Source organism: Pyxicephalus adspersus, chromosome 4 (assembly GCF_032062135.1).
Source record: "Pyxicephalus adspersus chromosome 4, UCB_Pads_2.0, whole genome shotgun sequence".
NCBI lineage: Eukaryota > Metazoa > Chordata > Amphibia > Anura > Pyxicephalidae > Pyxicephalus > Pyxicephalus adspersus.
In genome coordinates, this window is record NC_092861.1 from 64,624,099 (window position 1) to 64,636,512 (window position 12,414).

The 12,414-nt window shown below is 36.0% G+C and overlaps 1 protein-coding gene across 1 annotated transcript in view; it reads right to left on the bottom strand.

The window, feature by feature from the left end:
• DST (dystonin) overlaps positions 1-12,414 on the bottom strand; it is a 278,032-nt gene that overhangs the window by 154,433 nt on the left and 111,185 nt on the right. The window contains exon 9 of the mRNA XM_072410183.1: positions 3,533-3,699. Within this exon, the coding sequence (XP_072266284.1) occupies positions 3,533-3,699 (167 nt within the window). The remainder of the gene's footprint in view (positions 1-3,532; positions 3,700-12,414) is intronic.

The window sequence follows — 12,414 nt, forward strand, 5'->3', positions numbered from 1 at the left end:
AAAAAAAATTATGAGTCAGCAGTCATTTTATATTAGCTTAGCCTTGCCAGAAACAGGTGACTTGTTAGATGAATAAATAATTAAGTATGATTTGTAAACAAAACAAATGCAAATCTTAAACTAATGGCAAATGATCATTGGGAATTATGTACTTGTCAAACTGATTTCCTCAAAAAACCTTTAAACGAGGAGAGGGGGAACCCGCATTTTTTTACACGGATATCGGTGCTGACTGAGAACTGCCAGTATTGTGAAAGTATTAGGAAATCTAACCGCATAAACAGCTGATATTTCACTCATACCATGGCCATCGTCTGTAGGTAATTAATTTTAAAGCGGACCTACACTGAAGTAAAAAAAAAAAAAAGAGAAAACTGACAAAAGAGAAACACCACCAGGACAATCTAACTCCTGCGTACGCCATGTAAAAAGGCCCATGTAAGGAGGCCCCTTCTATTCAAAGCCACCAGTAATTTGAGTATATGAATATGGTACTCGAACACCAAATCCTATACTTACTAACTTTACGGATATAAACCAAGAACTATAAAATAGGAGCTCATCTAGTCTCTGCTCAGAACAACAAAGTTAAACAGAAAAGGATTCCATAGTTAGCTTTACATGTGTGATTTGGGACAAGTCCTGGAAAACAAACTCCAGAAGTGGAGTAGATGAAACATATGAGGCCACCATTCCTACAAACATTTTATAGCCTTAGTAGAGTGATCAACTGAACTAACTCAAAGTGAGGATCTTACAAAAAGCAGGCTGCCATTACTGACCTCAGAAAATGCAAACTTCCTGGCTGTTTTACTGATTTTACGGCTTCAATATTTTCACGAATATGTAAAGCAAATAATGACATTTGTATAGGACTGTGATCAAGAAGGTATTAAAACCAGAAAGTCTTTAAGACTTTAAGAGTGCATTTTAAGAAGTAAGCAATGAAAATTTAAATTTTCTTGTAGTATGGATCGGTTTTAATATGGGGAGGCTCCAAGATTCAAGTCAGAATACTCATGCCATGGCCAGGCTTAGTTTACAGCTTAGTTTGTAGTAAACAACACCAGTATAAGGATAGTTGTTTTCAAAAAAAAAGTTTTTTGTTTTTTGTGCAAAATACAATCAACATGGATAAAAAAAATATCCTTATATATGTGTGTTAGTTTTATGACTTAACTCTATAAGTTGTTTAGCCCAAATTTGATCTTTATCTTACATGATATAGTTTTAGAATAAACCAAATTTCCTAAAAAGCAAGAGCCTGTTTTAGCAAGTAGAAAGTCAGTTAGCACGATGTGTTTTTTATAAGAAAAGATTCTTAAGAAAAAACTGACATATTATTTATATGAAAATCCAAACTGTTTCTCCTTGCAACCCCTTTAGGTCCTCAGCATAGCTTGTGCATATTTTAGCCTTTTCTGCTCCAGTCAGATGGAATGTAAGTCAAGCACAGGCCTGAGTACAAGGAACAAGTTTAAACACTGCCATCTATAAATGAAGCAGGCTCGTGCATTGTCAAAATCCTATGTTTAATAAATTATTTACAGACATTACCAGGAAAAAAAAAAAAGAATCACAGCTTCTACCTTGTTAGACAATACGCAATAGAAAATAAGCTCAGTAAAAACACTCCCACAGGGCAGCTTATAGAAGAATAAACATAACAAGAAATTAGTTCAAACACTTCTCAAAACACCCTTGTATATTGTTCCAAGCCATGCAAAAATAACAATAAAAAATATTGAATGCCCCAACCTAATATAAATCTCCACTAACAATGAAATGAGTAGCAACAACCACTTAAAACTTTGTCACCAGATAATTAAGTCATTGGATCTTTCCATTGGGTAAAACACACTTCTTGTTAAACAAGGCAAAACAAACCTCAAACGCTTTGAAAGAAGCCAGAGGATTAACTAAATAACTGTTCATTTAGAATGAATGTTCATATTGCTTCGTACAATGAATCTGTTTTCACTATAAATACCTAATCACTAGCAAGGTACCTTAACAATGAAATTTAGCTTAGAAGTGACCAGTTGATTAAACAAGGCTTTATCTTATCCAATATGCTAAGCAAAATAATCACTTTTAATGTTCCCTACTCCTTTAGTAAATTAATTCCAGTATGTTTTTCCTTAATATGAAATTACTGGCTTAAATGCTTCAATCTTATTTGAAGTTTAACTTAAAATGGCAACCCAGCTGAACAGGAGACAACAAATAAATATAGTTTTATCTACAATTCTAAAATTCCCCTCACCCTTTTTGCTGTATGACAAAATACAAGTATTTGGTAATTTGCTGATCTTTGCAGACCAACCATCAGACCTGCATATTTTCTGATGCTTATTATCTGCTCACATGGCTACATACTGGCATAAAGTCACCTGGGAAGTAACTAGATTGACATAGAAAGGTATTTTCCAACACACTACTGAAAAGGCTACAATATATAAAACTAGTAGTGACAGATACATAGATATTGCCAATGTAGGCCACTCCTGAACGTGTTGGTTGTATTATCCTCATTATGAGTTTTGATAGTTTGAGAATCACTTAAAATAATGCATTTCAGGAGTCTAATATAAGTTCACTACCACAAACCATTTCCACATATTTAATTTATATTACCCCAGCATTATTCATATTACTATGGAAAGAAAGTGTAATCCCCTTATAGGGATCACATGGCAGGTTTTAAGAAGAACCACAGCTACCACTAAGATCACAAGAAAGAGCTATAATTTTAGGCTTATAACATTGATGAAAGAATGGAATACATAATAAAAGGTACACATTTAAACGAGTTGAAAGTTCATAACTTAAAACAGGTTCCTCTGTTAGCTAAATGGTGCAGAAATAATTATAGAACTCTATTGTAAAATGAAAGAGCTGTTTTCTGTATGATTTGCTACCACCTTGATGCGTTAGATTAGTCATCTACTGTTGTCCCAACATCCTACTGTCACACCCATTAATATCTCCCAGTGTAGTTGTGTTCTCTATTCTCACTATACATACCTATTTAGTTTACCAACATTTTTAAAAACCATATCATGAATAAACTAACAGAATGTACAATATATACAGCACAAATAAAAAAACAGGATTAGATGTCAGGTAAATGTTTAAAACCATGTACAATCTTTTAAAGGCTGACCTGCTGGTTTTTTGTTAACATCCAGTGACCTCTACACTGATGGGCCTCCAGCCCTGGAGATATAAAACCATGCACCTGTGTCCTGGGTTGGTATTGTTTAGGGGGACACAAACAGCATACAAAATGCAATATGTAAAATTAGACTAATTGGACGGCTGGTGCCCATTAACTGCAAATCAGCCTTTCTTCTGCAAACCTCATATCTGGCAGATTTATATGCTCGAGTTCAGGAAGGTCATTAGAGTATAAAAGTATACGCTTCAAAAGCTCTAACTTCTCCCTGGCCTACCCAAAAAGATATAAAAATGATCAAACATGGGCTTTAATTTACAATAATACAATATATCAAGCAATTTATACACTTACCTGTATCTATGAATTATAGCGTTAAAGAGTCGTCCATCTCGCCAGCATGTGGTAAAATTTTCACAGCGTATTCCACTATAGCCTTCTGCAGCTTGCTGTGTCCAAAGAAGAAGTTTTTCTTTGGCTGACATATCTTCTGACTCCCCAGTAACATGGATGTCAGAAATCTGTAGAACAAGACAAAAACAGGTATAACAAAACTTATTAAAAGAATTTTCTACAATTTTCTTTAAACTTTTTTACTTTTAAACTTCCTTTTTTTTAATTTGGATAAAGGAAGAAGAATTAGAAGTCCTGTTAAGTTTTTAGTGCTCTCTGGGCTTCTTTCTTGCTGACATTTTACTACACAGGAAGTGAGGGGAACTCTCCAACAGCAACACAGACCAATATAAAGATGCTTTTCTTTGGTAAAGACAAGGAACACTAAGACCCTTGTCACCTGCATTTCTGGCTTGGCGTTTGCGTGGCTACCCATTGGACTATGTATTTTTAGACTCTAAATACACTTTAGACACCACAAACTGTACCAGGCCAAAAAACAGAATAATGTATATATGATATTATCATGTGTTTTAGTATATTATTAAATTGACCCTGCTGAAGTCCGAAGCTTCCCACAAAAAGCTGGAAGTCTGCCATTTTCAAATCATCTAACAATTAAATCATTTAAGTTTTTTGGGCTACCTTCATGTCATGTATGTTAATATATATAGTGATATAATGATAATAAATTGAAACGCTCACAGTGGATATTGGTTATAATAACAAGCTAAAAAGAAAGATCATAGTTCATCCAGAAACCTTTCCCTCTGATGGTATCTGGTAAAGTCACCATCAAAAAAGTGGACCATCATCACAGGACTTGGAGTGGTAAGGTCTACTGTTGGTGTCTGTTAATCAGGTCTGCTAAGGCTATGTACACACGTCACATAATTCATGAAAGATCGTTTCCAACAACAACAATTGAATTTGTGTACAAAGCCTAAATAAATGCCTGTCTGATATGCAACAATCATCTATGCACAACCTGTTTATCAATACAAAAGTGGGCATTTTAGTCCTGAAGAATATGCTTGCACTCTGCTTTTCCTAAAACCACACCTGCACAGAGTCCAGAACATGACCTGACGCTATAACCATAAGCTACTTTAACACATTCTGAGTAAACAGGACTGCACACAAGTTTCTGTCAGATACGAATGCAGTAGCCAGTGTTCAATCCTGTGCTTACACCTTGAACTGCATGTAATGCTAGAACTGTCACAGCAAAGTTATAATGTTTTACTGAAGGGTAAAGGTTAATATTTTCTCTGCACACATTTATAACAAAAAAGGTCATACATGTCATATATCATATACAAAGCAGTGATATTAAAACGTGTACAGCTGTATTTTGCTTCAGTTTTACTAAAATAGCCACATGAAGATTGAAGCTACCTGACAATTGCAGGTTCAGAATTGACATATTGTGAAATCTGAGCCATTCTTCTACAGTCATTGGCACATGTATTTACATGATCACTAACACAGGAAACAAGCATTATCAATACAATGTATGAAGGCCTGTCATATTTACCTGCAACTCTTCTGAACAGGATGAGCACAGTGCATCATCTTTTGAATTCTGGGCCAAAGCAGGCACATAAGAAGGCCTGTGTACATCTGCAGCATTGTAATACCTAGCATACACCAAGCAATCGCTGCTTTTTAATTTCTCATCTTGGTTTACACCACTTTCAACATTTTCATCACCACAACCACTTGTTGTACTAGACGTCTCCTGTGCTGTAATACAGTCCACAGAGCTTAGGCTACATGCAGTTTTCTCATAACAGGCATCTGTGTTGGGAAGGAATGCTAATTTATTTGGAATGTTTGGGAAAGAAAGATTTCTGTTCACAGCAAAATTGATATTTTCCAGACAAACTTCCTGTTGGGGAGTCAGTCCAGCGTTGCCTGAAATGCACGATTCCAAGGAAAGGGGTGCGTGGCTGTCCGCGTCTCTCGATCGGATGCTCGAGACATACTTTGGGGAACGCTGTATGAGAGGAGAAGTTTTGGTATTGTCACCCAGAAAGAAATCCTCAGGAATATATCTGTCCCCTTCTTTCTCCAGGAATATGTTAGTCCCTGTATCTGTCGTTGTTGCTCCATCGCAGTTCTGAGTTTCTTTTCTTTTGTCTGACTTTCTTCTTCTAAAAAATCTTCTGCCTGATGAATTCTTTCCAGGACTAAAAGGAGTCTTTGTAGGATCAATATAGAATTCCTCCTTCTGAGCTCGCACACATCCACACACATTTCCCATTTGTAAAGGAGACTAGTTACATTTCAGTGTAAAAGATGACCCTGACAGATATATCCTTTATGTCCAGCACAGACAGTGTCAGACTGAGCCAAGCATCCTGACTTCTCCCAGAGATCACTCCCCAGCTCTGCAGTGAGCAGCCATGTTGGTAGCTGAGAAATGCACACGTAATAAATGTCATGGCAAAGTGCCCAGTCCAGGCCTGTGTCTGATTAGACGCTGACTTATTTCTGGCCACCAATCCTCTTAGACAAACACATAATTGCCTCTGTGCTAAAATATGAAGCTGGAGCGATTAGCTTTTGAAGGCAGGACAATTGCCATGTGACTGTAAAGTGTCAGATGCCTTTTAATTTCACTTCATCCTGCTTTTTGACACATAGCATGAATCACACTAACCTTTGGAACCATTACCTGGAGTTACTGATCTGCACAAACACAAAGGAGAACCAGGAAAAATACTTTGTTCCCTCATCATTTCTTATGATTATTGTCTGCTTTAAAAGGGAAATACAACCACAGGCATGTTGGGTTGATTGCTCAATTTTTGTATTCCAGTTTTTATGGAGTTTAAAACCTTGGATACTTATTATTTCTTTCTATTTTAGAACAAAGATGCAACCAAAACTCTTTTCAGAGAATAACAAACAAATGTGTTGTTGCACAGAAAGTTTATTTCTTTCTTTTGTTGTTAATTGCAGTATTTCACTAAGGACAGTGAACATTTGGGAAAGTGAATAAATCTGTGTGGTCTATGGCATAACAAGATCATAGAGCTCTACAATGAAAGGCTATCAAACTGGATAAGTCAAAGGCAACCTTTGCAATAGTTTATGCATCATGTAAAGAAAGTGTCATTAAAGGAAAACACCTGTTCAATTAAAAATAGTTAAAAAATAAAGTGCTATAAAATCCCTGAGTGACAGGTTTCAGGATGCCCTTGCAAGGCATTGGCTTGGCAAACATAACAGAAGTAATGTGAAGTACATCACTGCCCCATAATAGTGTTTTTAGTTTTGGACAGACTGCCTGAGTTCTATGCATACTTTATCTAGTGACGCTTTGTATTTTATGTAGTATTTTTAAGAGGTTGCTGACAACCTGTTTAAAAAAAATATCGATAGACTCCTATTGAGCTGCCAATATATATTTTTTTTGCATTTTAGGGTTGAAATTCAACATTTGTCTTGTCCTGAACTAGACTAACTACTGGAGCTGCTAAGATGAGTCTTATATAGGGTCACATGACGGTGTCACACTTGCCTGATGGATTACCTTTGCATGAACATTGCAGAACATTAAAGAAATCAAAAAGTAAAATGTCTTCTGTAGATTTTCTACACCATTACTACTCCTGGGAACAGAATCTGTTTTTTTTTAATAACTTAAATGGTTAGTTTTATTTTAAATGGAGCCTGTGCTGATTAATCTTTATTGTACTGAGAAAAGTAGATAAAATTATTTTTGCCAAATCAAAAAAAATGGAAGATTCTGACTAGCAGATTAACTGATGTAAGGAACAAAATGCAGGATAGAACCTAACCATGCATAATGGCTGCTACCAATACTACTGTACTGTGCCTACAGATATAACATTTAGGGCAAAGATAGGTAGCATAACTAAGTGCCATGCAGAGTTTGGAGACAGTTTTGTATTGTTATATGTTTTATATGTTATGATAAACAGTGATATGATAAACCAGTGCCTACCCCCAAAAAAAATATAGTTTTGGGACTAATATGAGCTAACCGTCTATAGCTCTGCTGATTACACTAATAGTTTTCTGGAAGTAATGCTTCCCTCTACTTTATTTACACTGGAAGCTATTTACTGTATGGCTGACTTTATCGGTCACTCTAAATTTTGGCATTAGTTCTGCAATGTTTAATGCCAAAGCAGTTCATTTATCTTCAAAAGTTCCCTGAGTTCCCATCGTGTTTTTCCTGGCCGTTGTGATTGCCCTGACCTATAGCAGTTATGAGGATATATTAGTCTATGTCCAGTGGAAGAATGACTGTATTTCATACGTGGTGAAGGTGAAATCTTATTTTAGTCTCTGTACAGTAGAAAGCAGATGGTCTCTATTTAAAGCTGACAATCTGTAAGTTATATGTCCACATGCCAGTATGTATGGCCTTTGTAGCAAGTAACCACATTTCAGAAAGCATAGGTATATATATATTTATGATGAAAAACCAAAAGTAGTTGAGGATTCATTTTTAAGAAGTATGGTCTTGTAAAAGATTGGTTTCATGATATAAAAATGTCCAACTGCAATTATATGGACAGAATAAAAAAATCATCAACACAGGTATTAATGGCAATATACAGGTACATCTGACACTGAATAAACACTGACTGATCACAATCCTATACCAACCTCGGCCAATCAATTGATTTGAAACTTGATACAAAATGATTTTTTTCTCCACATTAAATTAGCAGGCTCTAGATTACATGGACATTATTATCAGCTTTGTTATATTTTGAAAAGTCATTATAAATTTTAAGTTAGCTTGGAGAGGCAACCAGTAACACGTTTTTTAAAGATGAATTAGGCTAAGTTATCATTTACTTATTTTAAACTTCGGGGATACTTCAGTAGTGAAACCTCCTAGTCAGTTCTGGTTTTATTTCTGCCTACCTTCTTATATTCGCTTATCCTACGGTGTTCCAACTCTACCTGTACATTTTTCAAATTATACTATACCCAACAAATACCAACCTAATGAAAGTTGTACTATATTCACACTCTAATACCTACCATTAGGCAATGCAAAGACCTAAATCCACATAGCCTATGCTATTTTTCAGCCCACCAATAGGATCTACAATAGACATTACTTAGAACAAAGATGCAGTCATAACACACAAACTACAACTGCCTTTACGGCTTCTACTGAGGATTTGGTTTGTGTGGGATTAGGAAATTACCTCAACAGTAAAAAAAAATGTTGATGATTCTACCTACATATATAGTTCATTTATGACCCTATCTACTCATTGCATTGAGGAGATTGCTTTGGACTCTGAAAGTCTTCATTGTAGTAAGAGGAATAGACTGCAGAGATGGAGACGTAATCCTGCCCCTGTACAAAGCATTGGTCAGACCACATCTGGAATATGCAGTCCAGTTTTGGGCACCAGTTCACAAAAAGGACATTGTGGAATTGGAGAGAGTGCAGAGAAGAGGGCAAATAAACTAATAAAAGGAATGGAGGAGCTCAGCTATGAGGAGAGATTAGCTGAACTGAATCTATTCTCCCTTGAGAAGAGATTTTTAAGGGGGGATATGATCACCCTGTATAAATATATAAATGGTCCATATAGAAAACTCTCTTCTCCATTATTCACTTTGAGATCATTACAAAGAACAAGAGGGCACTCTTTGCATCTGGAGGAAAAGAAGTTTAAGCTCCTGATAAGGAAGGGATTCTTCACTGTAAGGTCTGTGGAAATGTGGAATCAGTTCCCTCAGGAAGGCTTTAAAGTAAAAATAACAGTGACTGCTGATCCAGGGAACATCTGATTGCCTCATCAGAAAATATTTATTTTCCCCTGTTAAAGCAAATTGTACAAGGGGTTTTTGGCCTTACTGTGCACCAGCTATGTCTTATAGGGTTTTATATCTGGGATATGTTTATTTCCCTAGTGGTTGAACTTGATGGACTTGTATCTTTTTTCAACCTGACATACTATGTAACTATGTAATCAGACATGTATTAAGAGACACCAAGCAGCCTACCCCTAAAGCCAGTAACACAGCCTGAATTGCCTTGTATAGTCACTCCAACAATCACCAGGGTATTTGCCACTTTGGTAAACACCAATGACGGAATATTGTTTGAGGTACCTCAAATAACATTGTTTAAAGTTACACGCAACACATTACTGCTCAAAGGATACAAATGTGATCGTAAATGAGATGTCAGGAAAATCCAATTCAGTAGATAATCATTACCAACATTTACCTATTTTCCTAAATCCTACAGTATATATTCAGCCAACTTTACAAAATCAGTTATTGAGGATATTTATGGCCCTGGATTACAAGGGGCCCTATCTATGAAAACATTATGGGAAGATACATTTGAATTATATAGAACTCTTTGCAAATATGTGGGGGATAGTACTGTTTAGTATTTTGTATACACAATAGGGAAGGTATAACACTCATAAAAAGACTGAATCTTCTGGTATATAGTATATATACAGTATAGTATACGTTTTTTTCCCCCACCTACCCTGAATTCAGCCATTCCTGTTGTTCAGTATTGTGTGGGGAAGGGGGATTCCCTGGCCAGACTTCAACCTAAAGCACAATGGACAGCAATTTGCTTCACCTCTGCTAAATTGCATGCTTTTATCTTTTAAAGATAAGAATAATAATAAAGAAAATTCCTTGTCAAACAAGTCAGTGCCAGGGGTGTTTCACAGGGCAGGGATGGTGGTAGGTATACAAGCTGCAATTATTAAAATGTCAGCACTTCTCTTAACCATTCATTACCCTAATTTTAACAAGCCTGAACCCTTTCTTAATAAATGCCATCCATTCTTCACTACAGTAAATTGCACTATAGTAAAGGAAGTTGTAAAGCCTATGATTAATTGGCAGTTCATAGTAATGCTACCCTAGGGTGGGTACATTGTATTTAAAATGTTGGACATTTTGGCTGGAGTTTTGCTTTTCTTTGATAACAAGCAAAGGTATTTTACAAATGTCATAGTTTCTCCTTACATTAAGAAAACCGTTAATAGATGAGTCAGTCTAACATTGGCTATACAAGGGGACAGGCACAATAATGCAATCAGTTCAAGCCTCTGCTGTCTTAGCGTTAGCTACAATAAAACTAAACAAAGCAATCTATGCTTTCAATCAAATTAAAAAAAAAAATAAAAAGTTTAATAACTAATACCAAAAGACATGTTAAGTATGAATGACCTCTTCATTCAATTATTAAAGATCCGTTATTTAAACCATTAAATTTTACTACATAGTTTGCTATCCTAACCCTGTTAAACTATTATGCATGTATTCCGTTATTACTCTTTGCAGTCTAAAAAAAACGAAACTGTATGTTGTGAAAAAAGAACTATATGTGCATTCATCACAGTGTTAATCCAGCATCCTGCAGACTCCTGTATACATTCCTTATCCGCAGGGTACAAAACTGTAGCACATTGCTAGTGGCTTAAAATATGCTGGTAACGCAGAGCCTGCTAGAGCTGCTTGTACATGTCGATACTCCTACAAGAAGTCTAATTAAAAATGTAAGATTTAAAGTAAACATAATAATAAAAAATAAACAAATACAAAACAGGTACATACCAGAGTAAAATACATACTGTAATTAAAAACAAATCATATATCAAATGATTTGCGGGATACCAAGATAATGGGGTTGATATATTAAAGTTTGTAGGGCAGGGGTGTCAAACTCAGGCCCGTGAGCCAAATCGGGCCCGCACTGTAAGTACATTTGGCCTGCGAGAAAATACCAAATGTCTTCTAGAGCTGACCCGCCGGTAGACAGTGCATGCACCGCTAACACTTTAAATCCAAGAATGCTCTGCATGCGCGTCTATCAGTACCCACAAGTGCCTACTCCTCTGTTGACATTCATTAGCAACCATCCTCAACTGTAGATTTTTTCAATAAATATAAAGGTTGGCCCACAACTTTGTCCAAAAATTTCATTTTGGCCCACAGTGTATTTGAGTTTGACACCCCTGATATAGGGTATGGTGACTTTGGTTAGTGAAGGCCATGTGACACTGGTGATTCTATCACTGATGATACCATAGAAGCAACAGAATCATCAAGATGCGGCTGACACCTTTCTTCATAGGTTGCAGGTCAAAATGCTGTAAAACCTCCATCACTATCAATGGTGGTACAACAACAAGACAACATGTTGCTGGTTTTGCCAGCAAAGGAGCAACACTAAGTGACCTGATGTCAGACTAATGATCCTTCCTTTGACAACAACTTCAAAAGACAAGATTGATAGCATGATAAAGCACTTCAAGTGTGAAGTGAGGTTAGGTTCAAAATAATTATCAAATCAATAACAAGCAAAATGTGACTCCAGTACAAGGGTTTTCTTAAGAAAATAGGAACTTTGCTGGTTTTCTCAAATGTGGATGAAGAATTAACATTGTAAATGAGTTAGGAGAAATATACACTGTATGACTACTGCTCAATGCAATTCAAGTACAAGAGGTTCCATAACCTAAGGGTAACTTTCCTTGTCTAAGTTTACTAAAATGCTTCTACTGACTGCCTGGACTGAAAACAAGACCACAGGAGTTTCCCAGAATTCCAAAGGACTTTATTATCCCTTGTAAAAATTATTCCAAAAGATATTCCAACATTGAACCACACAAAGCAAATATGGGAAAGCTTTGCCCAACTAAATTTAACAGAACAAGACACTAAGCATGGATGGATGGGTATCTTTGGGATGAGAAAGTACTTTTAAAATAATTATTTAAAAAAAGTAGCAGATTAGGTACAATCCATAAATCTTTTTCAATGGAAAACTTGCCCAAATTGAATTTTGAATATATGGCAAC